We start from the raw sequence: 20522 nt of genomic DNA on the forward strand, positions 1-20522 counted from the left end.
CAATAGTAGAGCTACTGAGGCAGCTAACATGGCTAATTAGCTAGTTTCTCCCTAACACTAATTATATGCAAAATTAGTAATTTTAGCCTAGTGCTGTAATTAAATATAGCTGGTATCACATCTATATTTTTGTTTAAGTGTTTCACCATTGTGTAGATCTATTCAAAATCACAAGGTTTTTGAAGATAAAATAAAATAAAATGGGCTGCTGGTTATATTGTGTTTTTGTGCAACTGTTTGTGTGGTGATTGGAGAGAGAGCATGAGTGAGTGAGTGGGAGTATAGAGTAAACACACAAGTCTATATGAGGCGCCGTATAGGACTTAAATCAAACTTCACTCATGCACACACATATGAAACACTTGCATACACATATATAAAACACTCACATATACATATATACTACTAACTGATCAAACAACTACAGATGAAATGAGCGCACACACACACATACATACTCTCCGCGCACACACACACATACAAACTTTCCACGCACAGACACACATACTTTCCGCGCGCACACACACACACACACATACATACATACTTTCCGCGCACACACACACACACATACTTTCCGCACACACACTTTCCGCGCACACACACACACACACATACTTTCCGCACACACACACACACACACACACACACATACTTTCCACACACACACACACACACACATACTTTCCGCACACACACACACACACACACACACACACACTTTCCGCACACACACACACACACACACACACACACATACTTTCCGCGCACACACACACATACATACATACTTTCCCCCAGGGCCGTGCAGGGACTTCCCCAACAGGGTGTTGTTGTGTGTTTTTTTTTTTTTATGTGTGTATGGAGCCCTGTCTTTGCCCCTCAACAATAAAATGTAACTATTAATTTCAATTTTGCTAAATAAAAGGATCTGGCTTGCATCAGTCACATGACTGCGACATTTTAATTTAATTAAGAAACCATTCATATTATATAGGCTAGTAATCTGTAAAAATAAATAAATAAATAAATAAATCTCCATACACCATGTAACTTAATCAAATAATTTATTTGTAAATTATAAACGTTTTAATACGTTATATATTTTTTTATGGTATCAGTTTTTGTTTCAATAAATATTCTAGATTTATTGTCCGTAGCGTGAAATTTTCACAGCAGCAGCGACAGGTATCCGAGGTGCTTGTGTTACCATGGTAAAGCAAGGATAAAGTGACGTTGCATGGTGTTCTGAATGGTGAAATTTGTAGAGTGAAGTTCCCTTATCAGACATTTTCTGCGCACGGAGTAGGGTGTAGGGAGTAGTAATTTCAATCAGGGGAAAATCAATCAATGCTGCTAAAAATGCTAGAAATCAATGCTATTTAAATATATTATTTGAAGTTTCACAACATATTGTGGAGTAAGCGGGGCGGCGGCTGACAACCATCATGCCTTGGTTGGAGGTTCACCCTGTTGGGGAAGTTTAGTGAGGTTGGTGGCTTCGGCCATGTTTGTGTGTTAAGTGTGTGTATGAGACCACCTGTTAAATTGTGGTTCTATATAAAATATTTTTAAATGAAATAAAAATCAGAAAACTTCTGATCAGTGTTAACTTATTATTTAAGTTAAGCTGGGAGAAATTTATTTCACTGGCACAGTACAGCATGTTGTGTTAATGACTGTGTTAAATAAAGTTCCCCCAGCCATTGGGCAGCAATCAAGCTCATTCGTTCTCCAAGATCCTTCCGGCGGTAAAACGATACAATATATTAGGTCATATTAGGAAAACAAAGAAACAAACGAGAGAACATCAAAACAAACAACATATAAATCTATAAAGACAATATTTTAAAAAGAATGGCAATAAAACTGAAGAGGTACAGTAAGCTGAAATAAAATCAGTAGCACCATTAAAACTAGTTACTTATTTTAATTATTATGGTAGTCAATATTAATTTGAAATAAGGCTGAGAAACATTATTTTAATGTATGTATTTATATTATTTTAAATTAATATTGACTATCATAATAATTACTAGCACATTAATGCTAGTAATTGCATTAAGTTTAATTGTGATTCTTTTTACGTTGCTCTGGTAGATCAGGGGAGAGGTGTTGGTCATCATCAGCAGGCACTGCTTCATCATCACTGACCCTGCTGCACTTGCAGCTTACACTGATGAGTGGTATATCTTACACTGATGAGTGGTATATCTTACACTGATGAGTGGACTATCTTACACTGCATCACGATGATCCAACCCTGCGAAATGTTCATGATATCTCACAAACAAAAAGGCCAATTTGTCTTTTCCTCATAAAGTGTTTACGTGAAATTCCACCTAGACAAGTGTGACAAATATGCAAAGAAAAAAAATCAGGAAGGGGCAAATACTTTTCCATGGCACTGTAGTCAGATTATTCCACTGGGATGAAACTGTACCAGGTGGAGTTAAAGCACTTTCTAAATCATACTAACTTTACACTGATCTGAATAACTTTGAATGATGAACTTATTGTTCTTTCCTTTGTTTTACAAATATTACCCAATATATGCTTAGTGATACTTTTTTATTTACGTTTTTGTTTGTGTTATATTTTTATACTAGAATAGGGTTTTAAAACTCAATCTCCACTTTAATGATCCAGTGTATTATGATGTGGGATGTGGTGAGCTGCTGGATCCAGCCTCGCTGTCCCTGACTGTAATGTTAGAGCCGTCAGAGTCTGTGGAACCTTCACAACAAAGGCAGAATCTGTTCATTTGAAGCATTTTACAGCATTTACCTCTAAAGCTTTTTTTATTTTCGTGTAACTTTTAGCTCCAACTTTTCTTCTTCCTCCTTTTCATTCATTAAAATTATTAATTTGCTCAAAGAAATTCGCTGCACCGAGAAAGGATCAATATCTCTCCCTCCGTAAATTAAAAGTGAAGGTGTCTGATTATTATTATTATGGCTTTATTTTTAATGTTGCTTGCGACAGCGTAGCAGCCCATTAATTCATGCTGGTGTAATGATGAGATGGACAAACTGGTCGATGCCCCCGTTCTTTTATCTGCTGCATTGTCAGGTTATAGTACAACATTTCGGGTGGATCCTGCACTTAAATCCAACTAAAAACTACTGATAAGAAAACAAAACTCAGGCTCTATATCCCAGTTTACATCGCGCATTCGCGTTCACACACCGGACCTCATTACCCACAATGCATCTCCCGCACTGGAGTATACTCCCATAAACAGCTGTCGTAAATCAACCTCTCCCTCCCGCAACAACACGCTTTTTGTCGGCAGCGTCCATGCGATCGACGGACTCATCCATATTATTAGATAATAGCAATATTGGGGTTTCTGTCACTTTTTATATATTTGCGTACTGACTGGGCTGGCTCACACTGGCCAGCGGCCCACCGGGAAAACGCCTGGTGCTCCAGATGGCCAGTCCGCCACTGATTTCAATGTATATGAACTTCATTCTCCCTAATTAGTAGCGTTTCTTACAGTAAATAGACCGTTAATGAACAAGTTAGAAGATAACGAGTGATTTATTTATCAACACCAAAGTGGGTGATATGAAGGGTCGGAACAATGTTTGAATTTCCGATTAAGAGTCCCGTTTGATTCCCTTCAGTTAGTGATAAGTGATAGCGAGGAAACACATTTCACAAAACAGTAATTTTTCTGTTGTAGGGTTCGACATATTAGCCACAGATTCCGTGCTTTAATTTTCTTTTTGCAAATCATCACCTGCGTTTTCTGCCACTGCAATATTCAGACCTTATGTGGACAGTTCTGAATACGCCATGTGATTGAGCAGTGATGATCATTATACTGTCCTACTCCGTCTTCTAAACTGTCCAACAGCAGGCTGTTTACAAACCAGTACTACCATTCAGGGAGAATGAAGCGAAAAGTCCGTCTACACTGAAATGACTTTTGCCTTTCGGTTACACTGAGTTTTCGGTTACACATTTCTCTCTCTCTCCTGATGTGTATGTGTGCATCAACACCAAAATACCAGAATCAATATTATAGCGTTACTTGAAAGTATAGTTAGTAGTAACAGCAGTATATTTTATTTCTAAGGGTTTTTTTTCCCAGAAGATAATTCAATTATTTATTTTCTGAGCTCTTTGAGCTGCAAGTTTAGTCTCCCTTAAGGGACAACATTTATCTTAAGTAATTTTATTCTTCTAAATCAAATTATTTATTCTCCTTTTTTAACTTAACATAGATGTTTACTAATGTTCCAAATGTTCTACATTAATTCATACATATTCTATACCAGGGCCTGGAGCCTATTCCAGTACACAAGGTGGGGTATAATGTGGAGTGTACTGTAAATCCATCACAGGACACATGCACACACACACACTACAGGCAATTTTAAAACACCATTTAGCCTGATCTGGGAATGTGAGGCCACAGTTTTAGCCATTATGCCCCTGTGCTGCCCTCAAATATGCTATAGAGCAACTATGCTATATGTTGTTTAAAAATAAAAGAGATTGTGTAAATGTGTTAATTTGTTAGGTGTAACTTATTTAAAGTGGAGTGTTAGTCTGTGACTTTTCAGAAAAGACTCTCTAAATGAAAGAAATAATTCTCCAAATGAGAATAATGTGTCTATTTTAATGTAAAATGCTTAAATCCACAGCTGAAGTCTATGACAGTTGACCAGAAACACAAAATTAAATTAGTTTTTTTTCCTTATTGTGACAAAATATAAATCTTGTAATCATATTACAGAACAGCATCGATGCATCCATTTTCTTCGTATAGATAAAGCAATTAACGAGGGGCTTGTCATAAGTAAAAGATGTGTTTAATGCTTCACTCAGGCTGCCTCTGGGAAAAGTACGGTGGCCGTGAAGTGCAAAACAAATTAACAAAACTGAAAACAAAATAACAAACCCCGAAACGAAATAACAAATTCAAAACCAAATTAACAAAACGGAAAACAAATTAAAAACCAAATAACAAAACATGAGGGGGGGAATTTTGTTGTTTTGTTTTCCGTTTTGTTAATTTGTATTGCACTTCTCGGCCAGTCCGATACAAACCGGAAAAGGTAGGTATAGTTTGCAAATGAAACGCTTACCGCTAATTGGACGAGACATCTGTCACTCAAGATATACAGGAAGTACTGTAGTAGCGGTAGATTTGTGTGTGTATGAATGTGCAAACATTATTGTGGTTTCAAATATGGCGTACTTACAGTGGCCCTGAAGTCAGTTTTGTAAATTTTTTTGCACTTCACAGCCATCATAGTTTAAAGTGAAGCAGAACACACAAGAAACAAAGATAAAGAAACAAGTTCCTACTTCCTGTATATCTTGAGTGACGGATGTCTCGTCCAATCAGCGGTAAGCGTTTCATTCGCAAACTATACCTACCCTTTTCCGGTTTGTATTGGAATGGCAGAGAAGTGCAATCCAAATTAACAAAACGGAAAACAAATTAACAAATTTAAAACCAAATTAACAAAACCAAAAACAAAGCAACAAAACTCCCCCCCCCCTCCAAAAAAAAAAATAAATAGTTTGGGTTTTGTTATTTGGTTTTTAATTTGTTTTCCGTTTTGTTAATTTGTATTGGACTTCTCAGCCAGTCAGATATTAGTTATTTTGTTTTCCGTTTTGTTAATGTGGTTTTAAATTTGTTATTTTATTTTCAGTTTTGTTAATTTGTTTTGCACTTCAGGGCCACCGTAGAAAAGCCCTGAACTACGATTCAGCAGAACACAGTGTAATAGACCTGACAATTTTACACATTTAACTAAGGAACACTAAAGTATACTGCTATGAGTTATCAATTAAAAAAAATACATAAAAATACAGTTTTATTATAACAATTCAGTGTTTGAACTTAAAATGATTGACAACTGTGCAGCCAACATTAATCGACACTCTGGAAACCCGCACCCCTTCCATCTCACATGAGTAATGTCTTGAAACGTGCCTTATTTAGCGCACTCACTTTCTGTCCAGGTAAATGAGCATATTTTGAGTATTAACAGTGCAGTACATATATTACAGGTTGTATACAAACCAACAGGCATTGGTAGTTCTCCTCAAAGCACCTGGTGGCTATTATAAAACTCTGTATATACAGCATGGACATGACACATTCTACCTGAGACTTTTTCTTTTTAATCTATCAATCTTCTATACATATAATAAACTGTAAAGTTGGCGTGTCTGTACATTAAAGATATTCGCAAAAATATAATTTGGGGGGACGCAAGATGAGTAATAGGACACATCAAGATGTTTTTTGGAGTTTTTGTCTGTTTGTTTGTCTGTGCACGCATCACGTAAAAATGGCCGAACTTGAGGTAACATATAGGTTTGTTGGGAATTTAATTGGCTTCAATGAGTGTGCATAAAAATTTTTGTTCAGTCCAAAATTCAACAAATGGCATTGTACATTTTTAGTACGCCCTTATGAGTATGCAATTGCATTTTAAAATGTACTGGTCAGTTAATGTATGGCTGTCGATTTACAATAACTATACAATCCAATTTGGAAGTTGGAAAACAATTCCAAAATTTCACGCGAATGAAGTCACGGGCACGGCTAGTTACTGTATATAAAAATCTACTCAGAATTCACATGCAGGGTTGGGCAGGTCTAGTGTCATCATAACAAAAAACATCTCATGTTTCCTTTATTTAGTTTTCAGTTCAGTTGGTTAATTTACAATTTGCAAAGGCAAAGCACCTACAATTTTCCATACTCTTAAATGAATTAATCAAGAAATGGATAAATTAACTTCTAAATGGTTACCTAAAACACCATGCAGTTTGTCTATAAATTCAGTTTGGATTTGGAAGGAAATCTGTTCTTACCACTCTCCTGGTACGGTGGAGGCGGTCCCGGTGCATAAGGCTGGCCCTGATACGGGGCAGGGGTTCCATACCCGGGCTGGACAGGGTAACCAGGCTGTGCAGAAATTGGCTGGTAGGCCGGATTCTGAACTGCAGGGTTTGGAGGCTGCTGCTGAGGGAACTGCGTTACTACTGTGGTTGTTGTTGTTGCCACCGCGGCTGTAAAAGGAGGTCAAAAAGTTTAAAATTAATCCTATCACCATCAAATTCCCAGTTATCTTCTTTGATAGTGTAAGAATCTATTTTCAGCATAAGAAATGTTGTGTTGAAAATAGTTTAGATTAAGGGTGTGCAAAAAAATCGATTTACAGAAAAATCTAGATTCTCATTTGCAACGATTCAGAATCGATCCAAAATGTCCAAGAATCGATTTAATAAATAAATAAAATCAGCTGGCTGTTTTTAAATTAGCCTCCATTTTTGTAACTAGCCTACTGGTCTGTACTGATGTCACCACGCTGGCGGTTTTTGAACGTAAGCGTGCGCGGCAAATCACTAAAACAAAGAGGAAGCAAATATGGATGAGAGGGAGATCCAATCAGCCCCGTCTTCACGTGCCTGGAAGCACTGCGCTGGACATGACACACACCGTGTGCAAGCTTTGCAAAACGAAAACCAAGTACTTCGGCAGCACAACAAATGCGCGTGCTCATATTACTAGGCATCACCCGGAGCTCAGCGACACGGAGCAGAGTCAGCTGCCAGCTGCAGACCAACGCACACTGCAGTGCTTCACGAAACTCCCTGATGTTTTTTTTGTCTTCTCCGGTTGTGTTCTACATGATATTTGTGGTAAACTTTCTTGGAAAATGCATTTATTTTCAACCATTTTGTATTATGAAGAAGCACTTTATTTTTGTTCCAACTTATTTTATAGCTAGCTACTAATGAGTAGCAATTGAGAACCAGACAATGTTTTTGATAAAAGGCACTTTCCTGAGAATTTAACTTAATAAATGTGAAAAAGACACTTTAATGTCTCCGTTTGTCATTCTGTATAGCAAAGCAGATGAGAGTAGATCATGATCAGAAACCCGATTAGAAATCATTATGAATAAAATCTAATCATTTTGAATCGAAAATCTTTTTGAATCGAAAATCGATTTTGAATCGAATCGTGGCCTCAAGAATCGGAATCGAATTGAATCGTGAGATGGTAAAAGATTCGCACCCCTAGTTTGGATGTAGTTTTTTTTTGCAGTTTGACAAACCTGCAAATGAATGTCTAGTGTAAGTAAAATGAATGAGGAACTAGTGCTGTAAAAAGACTAATCACACACAAACAAAACTGACTAAACTTTCTGGAAACTTGGTATCACACAACGAGTGAGATCATTCACATTAAACTGACATGTTCACAAGAAGGAAACACCCTTTAAAGCATGCAGCCTGACATCCTGAAAATAATTTGGAATGAAATCAGAAAGAGTTCCACATATCAAAAACGGTACATGCGCATAACCTCTCAAGTACGTTGTCTAGACATTATATAATAAGTTAAATATATTCTTTTAAATTTTACTGAAATCTTATAAAGCCAACGATTACTACTTTCTACACAAACTCATGTTAAACACACATCATTAAAGCTCTGCCCACTCTCATGTACAGTAAACGGCCTCTTGTGGAAAATATGACCCTTTATTATGTGACCACTTCCTGCATAGCAAGTATGTAATCGCTCCAGTAAGGCTTTCTTGGAAAACGTGAGCCAGAGTGACTGTGAAATCCCACAGATCCTTGAATACTTCTATCCTAGGCACATTCCCAACAAGTCCACTGAACCAAATCTGAACCAAGAGAACAAGACGACAGGGCCAACAAATACCACAAGCATTCCATTTAGCAATATCCCGCCTGTAATGAGTAAAACTGCAAGGAATTTAGTATGTAGACTAGCAGTTTTTACCGGACTTGAAATGTTTTGTGCCACTGCAGCTAACAGAATACTGTTAGAAGCTGCCTGTACACGTATATAACAGTACTGTGGAATTCTTACTTCCCATATCTCAAGATGTTCGGGGTCAGAGAGCAGGGTCAACCATGATACAGGGGATGCATGCCCAGTAGAAAATGAACAAATTACTCTCCAACACCACTCGTTCATCTGAGTCATGTTAAAGATTTATTCAAAAAGAACGAATCATTCATGAGCGACCCATCACTACAACAAACACAGAAGATGGAAACGATTCGCATTTTCTGTAGAAATCTTGTTTTTATTTATTCCACAATTTTAGGGTATATAATGTGTTCCTAAATTGGTCAAAAAGCGCATTCTGATTCTGAAGAACTGACTCATCAACTAAAACAATAACAGATATCAAAAGATACAGTAACAATACAGTATTTCTCAACAGTAAATTTAGCTGGAACTGGAGCAGTGATTTATTCTATTTTTATTTAACTTTTTTCTTCAAAAGTATGGTATTGGGTGAACTATATTCTAACGGCTTTGGAAGTAAGATTATTGTATTGTCACATTCCTGTGCGTCACGTTTGAGACATGGCGTAATCCTCAGAAACTACCAACAAATAATAATAATAATAATAATGTATTATCTAATGTAACACAACCACTCTGCAGAGAAGAAATTTAAGGGCTGTGACTCTTCGATCAAACCAGAGCTATATAATGCTACAGATCCTGATATAGTTTAACAAACTGTCAAAAACAACCACTTTCACAGGAATTGGCTATTAAACTTACATTCATGTTTATTCATACTAAAAATTTATTCTACTCAAGAAATCTTATAAATACTGTAGACATTTTCCCTCAGTTATTCATTGGTCTGAAATGCTTGAGTCACCATGTTTTTTGTCAGGACCGGCAGTCAGTTTGCAACCATTAAAATGCTAATGTTTGTGGTCAGAAAAGTGTACAACAATTAAAGACACAATTTGTGAGTAGTAAGCAGACAAACAGGTATTTTTGTACTTACATCTGGGTTTTCTGCACAATTTGTACAAGCAGCAGCAGGGGGAGATACAGCAAATTATAAGGATTATGATGGTGATGAACAGACTTGCTACACCAAGAAAAATTGGTAGAGGTTTGAAATCCGGATGACTGAAAAGGAATAATGAAATCATTATTAAAAACAAGTAGAGTGGAACCTTAGATTACAAGCATAATTCGTTTCAGAAGTGGGCTCGGTTTCCAAAACACTTGTAAACCAAATCTAATTTTCCCATAAGAAATGATGGAAACTAAATTATTCATTACACAGCCCCCCCCAAAAAATACATAAAAATAATTAACACAAAATATAGTAAAGTATAATAAAGTAAAAAACAAACAAATTAACTTTACCCTTTAAAAAAAGTAAAAATAAATCCTGACAGATAAGTGTTTCCGTTTTGTGCGCGCAGGCGCTGTTTATGTGTGTGTGTTTATTTGTGAAGCTAATGTAAGGAGCCCCTTCCCCTCTCCCCTTACACAGTTACCCTTCCTCAACTCTATTCATAGACACGCGCGCACACAACTGAAACACTGTTTTATCAAAAAAATTAACAAGAAATCTCTCTAATGACACTCGATTGAGCGACACACTAACGGAATCACTGCTGTAAAGTAAAAATAAAACAAATTAACCTGCACTTTACCTTTGAAAAGAATCGCGATAGAGCAGAATTTCTGTGTAAAGCAGAGAGAAAGAGTGTGTGTGTCTATGTGTGTCTTTAAAGGCGATAGTAGGAAGAGTCTTTGTGTGTGTGTGTGTGTGTGTGTGTGTGTGTGTGTGTGTGTGTGTGAGTGTGTGTGTGAGTGTGTGTGTGGCACAGTGTCCAATGACGCGCGCACACAGACACAGAGCAAGCTGTGCCTTGAAAAAAATGAGAAAATGGATTTTTAAGACTGACTTTTGCTTTACACGCGCACTGTACACACACTTGCATACAGATAAAATAAAATATGTTTTACGCACACTAACGTGGTCACAGTGTTATAATGAACAGTACACGCGTGCATGGATGTTGATTATACCAGTGAGAGACGCGCACTAAGACCCAGCAGGGGAGACGATTACCCACAATTCCGCACCGCAAGAGAGAGAAAAACTGTTGGCTCAGTTGTGATTACGTGTCGCTCGGCGTCAAAACAAGAAGCGCATGTGTGATACATGATACTCTGTACTTGTAAACCAAGACTTGCTCGTTTTCCAGTCAAAACGTATTAAAAATCTTTGCTTATCTTGTGGAACGCTTGCAAACCGCGTTACTCGCAATCCGAGGTTTCACTGTATTCAACTCTGATATAATTTTATTCTGATCCTCTGTGGAACTGCAATGAACTGCCAGGGGATTTAACAACAAACCATGTTCAAATAATCAGAAATAATAAAAGGTATACTTTAGGCCAGTGAGCAAAAAGATAATTTGCCATCAAAAAATCAAACACATAAAAAAATTATGTCATGAGGTAATACTGGGCCTGCTTTTCAACTGATCCAGTTCAGAGCAACATTCAAGGATTCAAGGATTCAAGGAGCTTTATTGTCATACCAGCACACTTCCATGTTCTGGTACGAAATTAGGACCCAGGTCCCGTTTAAGCCACAGAGATAGCATAGTAATATAAATATGAGGGTGTAAATATGTATATACATGAATATAAATAAGAGCAGTCAGAGATATATTATGCAGGAAATTAGACATAAACTATACATGGTGTATTGCACATTTTCAGAGGCTGTATTGCATACATTGTATATTCGACTTATAGGGTTATATATATGTATTGCACCATAGAGTTATACATTACACTAAAAGTTTGATTGTGTTTAATGGGAGAGGACCTACAGAGCACGGCTAGAGTTCAGCAGTCTAATTGCTTCAGGGTAAAAGCTGTTTTAATAATGCGGAGGGCTCTTCCTCTGCATCTTGCAGTGTACAGTTCAGTGATAGAGGGGAGCCTGCTCCCCACTGTCCTCTGTGCAGCTTTAACTACTCTCTGCAGGGCTTTCCTCTCAGCTACTGCCTATTGCCATGCCACACAGTGATGTAGGAGCTGATGATGCTTTCAACCGCTCCTCAATAGAAACTCTTCAGAACCAGGCTTCCAAGCCCAGCTCGTTTTAGCTTCCTAAGGAAGTAGAGGCGCTGGTGGGCCTTTTTAATCAGGCCCGAGGTGTTGACGCTCCAGTTTAAGTCCTTAGCTATATGGACGCCTAGATACTTAAAGCTGGAGACCACTTCCACAGCTGCTCCATCAATGTGTAGGGGGAGATGAGTTTGCTTGTCCTTTCTTAAGTCCACCACCATCACTTTGGTCTTTTTTACATTGATGCGGAGGTTATTTCCCCTATACCACTGTACCAGTTGTTCTACCTCCTCTCTGTAATAGGATTCATCGTTGTCAGTGATGCGTCCCACTACTGCTGTGTCATCTGCGAATTTGACTATATGACAGCTGGAGTGTCTCGCTATGCAGTCATACGTCAACAGAGTGAACAGGAGGGGGCTTAGAACACAACCTTGAGGCGAGCCTGTGCTGATGGTGATGGATCCTGACAGTTTGAGATCTGTTGGTCAGGAAGTCTAGGACCCAGTTCCCTACTGAAGGGCTTAAGCCAAGAGAGGAAAGCTTTAGAATTAATGTCTGTGGAGAGATGGTGTTGAAGGCAGAGGAAAAGTCCAGGAAAAGCAGGCGGACGTAGGAATTCTTATTCTCCAGGTGTGTAAGGGCTGTGTGGATCACTGATGAGATGGCGTCATCTGCAGAGCGATTTGTCTTGTATGCATACTGATGGGGGTCTACAGTGGCATCGATGGAGGCTTTGATGTGAGTCATGACCAGCCTCTCAAGCACTTCATGACTACCGGGGTTAGAGCTATGGGGCGGTAATCATTCAGACAAGTCACTGTTGAACACATTGGGACTGGAACAATAGTGGCAGTCTTCAGGCAGGTAGGAACAGTCGCAGTTGACAAAGAGGTGTTAAATATGTCAGTTAACACTTCTGACAGCTGGTGAGCACAGTCCTTAAGTACCCTTCCTGGTATGTAATCAGGGCCTGCAGCTTTGCGGGGGTTAATTCTTTTTAGAATCCTCTCCATGTCGGCTGTTGTTACTTTAAGGGGCGTGTCATCAGGAAGTGATGGGAGCTTGGTACAGGGAGGAGAGTTGTCATGTTCCTCGAAGCGGGCATAGAATGAGTTTAGTATATCAGGCAGGAAGGGGTCCCTAGGGCATTGTGCATCTTTGGTGTTGTAGTCTGTGATGCATTTAATGCCCTTCCACATACTTCGCGGATCGTTTGACGTAAGGTGACCCTGGATTTTTTGGGCGTATGTGGATTTAGCCCTCCCAATGCCTGCCGTCAGTTGTTTTCAACTAGCGCTGATGCATCACCTGCCCTAAATGCAGCATCCCTAGCTTTCAGCAGAGCCTTTACTTCAGCATTATATTTGACAGATTAGGAAAACAGGTAATTGTCTTGGTGGTGGTTACATCATCAGCACATTTAGATATAAAGCCGAGGACGAAAGAAGTGTATTCATCTAGGTCCAGCTTATCCCCGTAAGTGGCTGCTTCTTTAAAGATCTACCAGTCGGTGCACTGAAAGCAGTCCTTGAAAACAATGTCTGCATCACTGGGCCATACAGTGATCGTTTTCTTTGTGTGTATTGTCCTCCTCAGCAGGGGGCGATAGGCTGGTGCCAGCAGTACGGCTATGTGATCGGATGCACCAAGATGGGGGCGGGGGAGAGCTCTGTATGCACCGCGGATGTTTGTATACACACAGTCCAGAATATTTTCTCCCCGTGTTGGAATTTCCACATGCTGGTGGAATTTAAGAAGAGTGTTCGTCAGTTTCACTTGATTGAAGTCCCCTGAACCACGTAAAATGCCTCCGGGTGTTTAGTCTGCAGCGAGCTGATGGTATCATGAAGCTCCTGCAACGCTAAGCTAGCATTAGCACCCAGCGGGATGTAAACAATGGTGACGTACACAACATTAAACTCCCGCGGCAGATAGAGTTCATGACAACAAAGTGTCGGCCATTCTATCGACTCGGAGCAGTGACTTTTAACTAAATTACTGCATGTACACCAACCTTCATTCACATACATACAGAGTCCACCTCTTTTTTTCCCCGACCGGTAATCGCGGTCCGCGCGGAAAAGCCGAAAGCCATCAATTTGAAAGACTGAGTCCGGGATGTTTTGGTTTAGCCAGGATTTCGTTAGGCAGAGAACAGCGCAATTCCTCATCTCAGAGTGAGCATTAATCCTTAAACGTAGCAGGTCCATTTTATTATCCAGGGAGCGGAGGTTGGCCAAAAAGAGAGTAGGAATCGGAGGTCGGCTAGCCTTTAACTGTACAGACGCTACCGCCTGCTTTCCTCTCTTATGTCTGCGAGCACAACGTTTCCTATTGCCCGCTGTCCCCCGCGCTCTGCTACGCCACTTCAATGTTCTTAGAACCACAGACTGCATTTATTAGCAGAAGCAATTATTACAGAGGACAAAAATGTTATGCTAAAAAATGCCAAGGAAATTAATTAATTCAAATCACTGTACATTCATGGTGAATTTATACTAAGGATTGACTTAACAATTTCAGGCTCTATTTGCATGTCTATCAGCTTGCATTCGGACTCATCAGATGAAGGAGTGTCCATGATTTTATTTTCAAATGCAAGACCATCTAGCCCAAAGTTTTAGAATGAATTTATTTGTCTGTGCTTATGGAGTCTGGTTACCTAGGTTTTATCCTCATGCCACCTCAGGGAGGTTTTTGTCACTATATTATTCTGGCAGAAATTAATGTTGCTATAAATTTACATAAAAAAAAATCATGACGATGTCGATTGTTAACAGGACTATAGAAATTGAATTAACTATATTAAAAATAAAAATGAAATAAAAAATACATTATACATTACATACATACGGTACAAAATTGAAAACAAAATAATAAACAAAGATTATATTGACACAACCAGACAAACACAGGAGTGCAGAACTGCTTAGCAAAAATAGCCCACAACTTAAATGATTACATTATTTAAAAAGTGCAATGAACAGCACAATTCCATTACCAGACAAAAGTTTGGACACACCTTCTGATTCCATTGTGTTTCTTGTTTTTGTTTTCTTCTACATGGTAAAACAATGCTAAAGGAATTAAACATATGCAATCATCTTTTGAACAGTTGATACTGAGATGTGCATGTTATTTATTCTCTGTGAACTGCCTGCCACCTAACACACAGTATGAATGCAGATCAATCCTACTTTCTGTTTCACCCAAATGAGGATGGGTTCCCTGTTGAGTCCGGTTCCTTTCAAGGTTTTTTCCTATTGCCATCTCGCCACTGTTGCCCTCGGCTTGCTTATCAGGAACTATCTGACTATTTTGATCATACACATTCACATTCCATATAAACTTAAATAATTCTTTTAATTGTGTAAAGCTGCTTTGCGACAATGACTGACAATTGTTAAAAGCGCTGTACAAATAAAATTTAATTTAATTTAATTCAAGTCTTCATAACAGCTCTAATCTGAGGTGCTGTAATTGGTCATTTTGGACGCTGTTAACTCTAGATGAACAACTTCTCTGCAGCAGAGATAAGTTTTGGTCTTTCTTTCCTGGGAGTCTTAGTCCGAGAGTCAGATTTATCATGTTGCTTGATTAAAAGCATTGAATCAGAAGATGTGCCCAAACTTTTGACTGGTAGTGTAGAACTAACTGTAACAGTTCTGAACTCATGTTTTCTTCCTATATTACTTTATAACGTCACAAGGCAGTGTTGCGTAAAACATCCTAAAGCAGAACAAGAGGTTGTACGAGAATTAACACAAGGAACCAAAAAAGAAAAATGTTTTTTAATTTGCAAAGCCCAATGCCTCTCAGCTTCCTGAGATGATGCCTGACTACAGCTGATACCCTTTCTGTGCCAACATTAAAAGGGTATATTTGGCAGCAGTCATTGGACTGACCAGAACACAGTACAGTAGAAAAGTCCACAGAGCTCAGTGCAGATCTGAGTAGAAGAATTTCACTTGGAGTCATTTCCAAACAATTCAACTAAAGTTTTTTCAGCTGACTACATGAACAAAAACACTTTCTAAAAAGGCTTTGAACATATGAGGCATTAAAACCAAACAACACTGTAGCCACTATTATGCATGGTGGTGGTAGCATTGCACCTTGTGACTATTTTTTTCCTCGACCCTATCAAAAGTTTTAAAAATCGGGTCTGTGGGTAGTCAAATACCCAACCAGAATTCTGCCAGAAGCTTGTTGACGCCTACCAAGAGCATCTTCTTCTCCGGTTCTGGCTAATGCTTTGGCAAATCAGCTCTCACTTCTAGTCAGTGAGCCAGCCAAAGTTTTTTTTTCCTGGGGGAGTATTCCACTGGGAGTATAAACCACTAGAATCTAGCATTATCTTGTGGGAAACACTGCCATTAATTTTTTTGATGCACCTCAGTTGCTTTCCACCAAAACACTCCAACAACAAAAACAACAGAATGCTGCCATCCCCAGGAAATTCTTAAGATTAAAAGTCTTATCAGCTGTTATATAAATGCTATAATTTCCCCTTGGGATAAAGAACTGTACTCTCTCTATCCAACATAGACTTCCTGTTTCCTGTACGCTTCAAATATGTGTGTTCCCACACACAAAACTATATTTTGGTGCTGCTGGTCCTGCAGAATGAGCAGGATAAGGATGTTGCATGAACAGTTATGAAAAAAAGAACACCCTCTTTTTAATTTAATTTCCATTTATCAAATTTAATGCTGTCAGCTGAGTTCTTTTTTTTTATAAAAACCTAGTATACTGTATGTATAAAACCTAGGTACTGTATACCATGACTGTGAATATTTTATAAGATTATCAGTTTAAACACACGCAAACCAGCCAAAACAATTACGCTACTTTTTAGATCAACAAACATAATTTTATTTCTGCATTCAAATCGATGTGAAACCTGAAACTGAAGCTAGGGGCCTTCATCTGCAAGGTTTTAAACACTGCATTGCTAAAAGATGAATGACAGATAAGCTAACTGAAAGGACAAACAGGTGTGCCTTATAAAATGTTCGGTTTATGTATAAAAACAAATGGTTCCCTGCAAATATAACAAGGAAAGATGCAGCTCACATTTAGCACATCTGTCTAGTACGGTGTAGACTTTTTAGTGGTGAATTGTGCGCGTCGTTTACATGAGTAAAGGAAATGAAAGTAACACAAACAATGGATTGATTTTGCAAGCCCAGTTACAGTATAACAGGCCTACAGGAAGCTGTGTATAGACATTTGCGTAGTCTGGGGGCTGTACATCAGCAAGGTGGGAAAAGAAAGCTGACTTATTCAATTCTGTACCACCTAATAAAGCTAAAACAAGCATTAAATTATTTATATTAAAGGTGTCATTAATGTTTATCTGGAAAAGCTTTTTTTCATCTAAATAAAAGTAAGGACTGGGAAGGAAAATATTAATATATACACTATATATATGTTTGTGTGTGTGTGTGTAATTTAACAGTGCATGATGCAATTAAAATGTAAACTGTTATCTTACAAATTGCAGAATTCGTCATGGAGAGAATAGAGAGAAGATGAGCAGCAGTACCGACTTTCACAGGTACCACAGCAGTACATAAACTCGCATTTCTGGGGTCGTTGATAAATCCCAAGTATATTGTAGTAGCCATCACAGCCACGAGCTGAAAAAACAAAAGGCAATAAGAATTATATATTTAAGCATTAATACAAATAATAATAGATACAAAATTAACGGGTTAAACTTCTGGAGCTGTGTAATGATCAGGTGAAAAAGGATTGTGATCTAGGAATCAGCACAAGAGACATCTTGATCTCCTTTCTCCTTTCTATTCAGTCCATAAAACATTTACAAATTAAGATTCAAATATTGGTCACATGTACCTTTGCATCATAATAAAATGATTTTTCCCCCCAGATATTTCTGTTAGGAAGCTGGGGTCAGAGTGCAAGGCAGGCTGAGATCAATACGATATTATCTTAATACCTAGGTATCGATTTAAATTTTATTGAGATTCTGTATGCATCACGATTTTATAAACATCTTAATTTTATATCCATTTTGTAAATAGCTGTTTGCTATTTCTTGTAAAGCTCGCGCACACTACAGTAACTAATTATTTACACAAGCAGTGCATTAGCTTCACCGTTGTAGTATTTTTAATGAATTAATTTGTAAATTTCTCTGTAAAATAAGTATTTGGTCACCTACAAAGAAGCAAGATTTCTGGCTCTCACAGCCCAGTAACTTCTTCCTTAAGAGGCTTCTCTGTCCTCCACTCGTTACCTGTATTAATAGCATCTGTTATCAGTATAAAAGTCACCTGTCCACAACCTCAAAAAGTCACACTTCAAACTCCACTAAGGCCAAGACCAAAGAGCTGTCAAAGGACACCAGAAACAAGATTGTAGACCTGCACCAGGCTGGGAAGACTGAATCTGCAATAGGTAAGCAGCTTGGTGTGAAGAGCTTTTTGGTAAAAAAAATATTGTATTTGGAGGAGAAAGAATGCTGATTTGCATCCAAAAAACACCATACCTACTGTGAAGCATGGGGTTGGAAAAGGGACCAGGACGAGTGAGCTGTGTAAAGGAAAGGATGAATGGGGCTATGTATTGTTAAATTTTGAGTGAAAATCTCCTTCCATCAGCAAGGACATTGACGATGAAACGTGGCTGGGTCTTTCACACTGCCCGGGCATCAAAGGAGTGGCTTCGTAAGAAGCATTTCAAGGTCCTGGAGTGGCCTACCAGTCTCCAGATTTCAACCCCATAGAAAATCTTTGGAGGGAGTTGAAAGTCCGTGTTGCCAGAGACAGCCCCAAAACATCACTGCTCTAGAGGAGATCTGCATGGAGGGCCAAATGGGCCAAAATACCAGCAACAGTATGTGAAAACCTTGTAAAGACTTACAGAAAACTTTTGACCTCTGTCACTGCCAACAAAGGGTATATAACAAAGTACTGAGATGAAATTTAGTTTTTGACCAAATACTTATTTTGCACCATAATTTGCAAATAAATTCTATAAAAATCCTACAATGTGATTTTCTGGATTTTTTTTCTTATTTTGTCTCTCATAGTTGAGGTATACCTATGATGAAAATTAAAGGCTTCTCTCATCTTTTTAAGTGGGAGAACTTGCACAATTGGTGGCTGACTAAATACTTTTTTGCCCCACTGTATAACATTTGTACTACCGATAACACTGTACCTAAGCCTTTTGAAAAGATACCCCAACACACAACCATACAATATATGTGTGGGTGTGTGTGTGTATATGTGTGTGCACAGACAATAAAATAATGTTTCAAAAGCACAAATTGAATTGGGCATCAAGAAAATCCATTTCCCCTTCCCTACTGGCTGTGGAAGTATTAGGGATGTCTAAAACTGTGTGCCCGTAGGAAATAGTGATTAGAATGTTTAAAAAACGCTGTCTTTTAATTGAAGTATAGGAAACATATTTTCCTGATCATCAGGCAAATCATCATACTGGATGTGGAAGTATCAGGGATGTCTGAAATTGCCATAGAGACGTGTACATGGGGCACAGGTAACACAATGCACAGAATGTTTAAAAAATCACTGTCTTTTAAATTGAAGTATGGGAAACGTATTTTTCTGGGCATCAGGAAAAAAGGTTTACCCTTGGCTGTGGAAGTATTAGGGATGTCAGAAATGGCCTTAGAGACATGTGTGCAAAGGTAATACAGTGAGATGATGTTTAAAAAAAAAAAAAAAAAAAAAAAAAAATCACTATTTTTAACAAGAGACTCCTGAAAATCAATCCACCTTGTTAACATTTGTAATAAACTTCAATCATTATTTAATGTAAAAATGCTATTATAATTTGTACTATGCCAATTACGATGTCTGTTTTTATCATGGACATCCATACAGTATATCATGGATTTCATGATATCATGTTTCCCCATCATATGTGGGTGCTAAGATAGATAGATAGATAGATAGATAAATGTGAATAAATTGAATAATTATGAGTGTGGTGTCCTGTAATTGCTGTACCTGTGTGTTTCATATGTACACCCAGATGGTTTAATAGAATAATAGGACTGGATGTTTGAGTTGGTACAATTTTTTTATACTATATATATCGTTATCACGAGTATGCACTCTACCCTTAAGTTACATGCTATAATAAATTACAAAGTATAACCTTAAATAAATCAGTATCACATCTATCGTCACACAGCTAATGTACGTGTAAAAAGTAGTCACGATGTCAGTACTTGCCCGGCAAACCAGTCGTTTGCAGCGGTTTAAAACGTCTGAATTATTTTCAAATATAAAAAAACCCCGATAACACATTTGATTATGTTGCATAGATTATTTGTTTAATTCACAAAGTTCGTTAAAACACTTTACAACGAGAGAAAAACTCAGCGTAGTACAATGCCTTAACCACTGAGCTAGGTAGAGGCATGACAAAGTGCAATCCACTTCTCCAGGCGTTGGACGCAGCTAAGCTAACAACACAATTCAGCAAGGACAATACTGTTACTATAAGCACAGGGAAAAAACAGTGCTCGAACATGATGTGTACACATGATGCCCCCTTCATGCCCCCTTCATGTGCCTGTCTA

The 20522-nt window shown here is 38.2% G+C and overlaps 1 protein-coding gene across 1 annotated transcript in view; it reads right to left on the minus strand.

The window, feature by feature from the left end:
- The window catches only part of LOC128511448 (protein shisa-5-like), a 31971-nt gene that overhangs the window by 11249 nt on the left and 200 nt on the right, over positions 1-20522 (minus strand). The window contains exons 2-4 of the mRNA XM_053484325.1: positions 17436-17580; positions 9837-9964; positions 6853-7050 (exon numbers count right to left, since the gene is read on the minus strand). Of these exons, the coding sequence (XP_053340300.1) occupies positions 6853-7050; positions 9837-9964; positions 17436-17580 (471 nt within the window). The remainder of the gene's footprint in view (positions 1-6852; positions 7051-9836; positions 9965-17435; positions 17581-20522) is intronic.

The sequence above is a fragment of the Clarias gariepinus genome, chromosome 23, assembly GCF_024256425.1.
Source record: "Clarias gariepinus isolate MV-2021 ecotype Netherlands chromosome 23, CGAR_prim_01v2, whole genome shotgun sequence".
NCBI classification, from domain to species: domain Eukaryota; kingdom Metazoa; phylum Chordata; class Actinopteri; order Siluriformes; family Clariidae; genus Clarias; species Clarias gariepinus.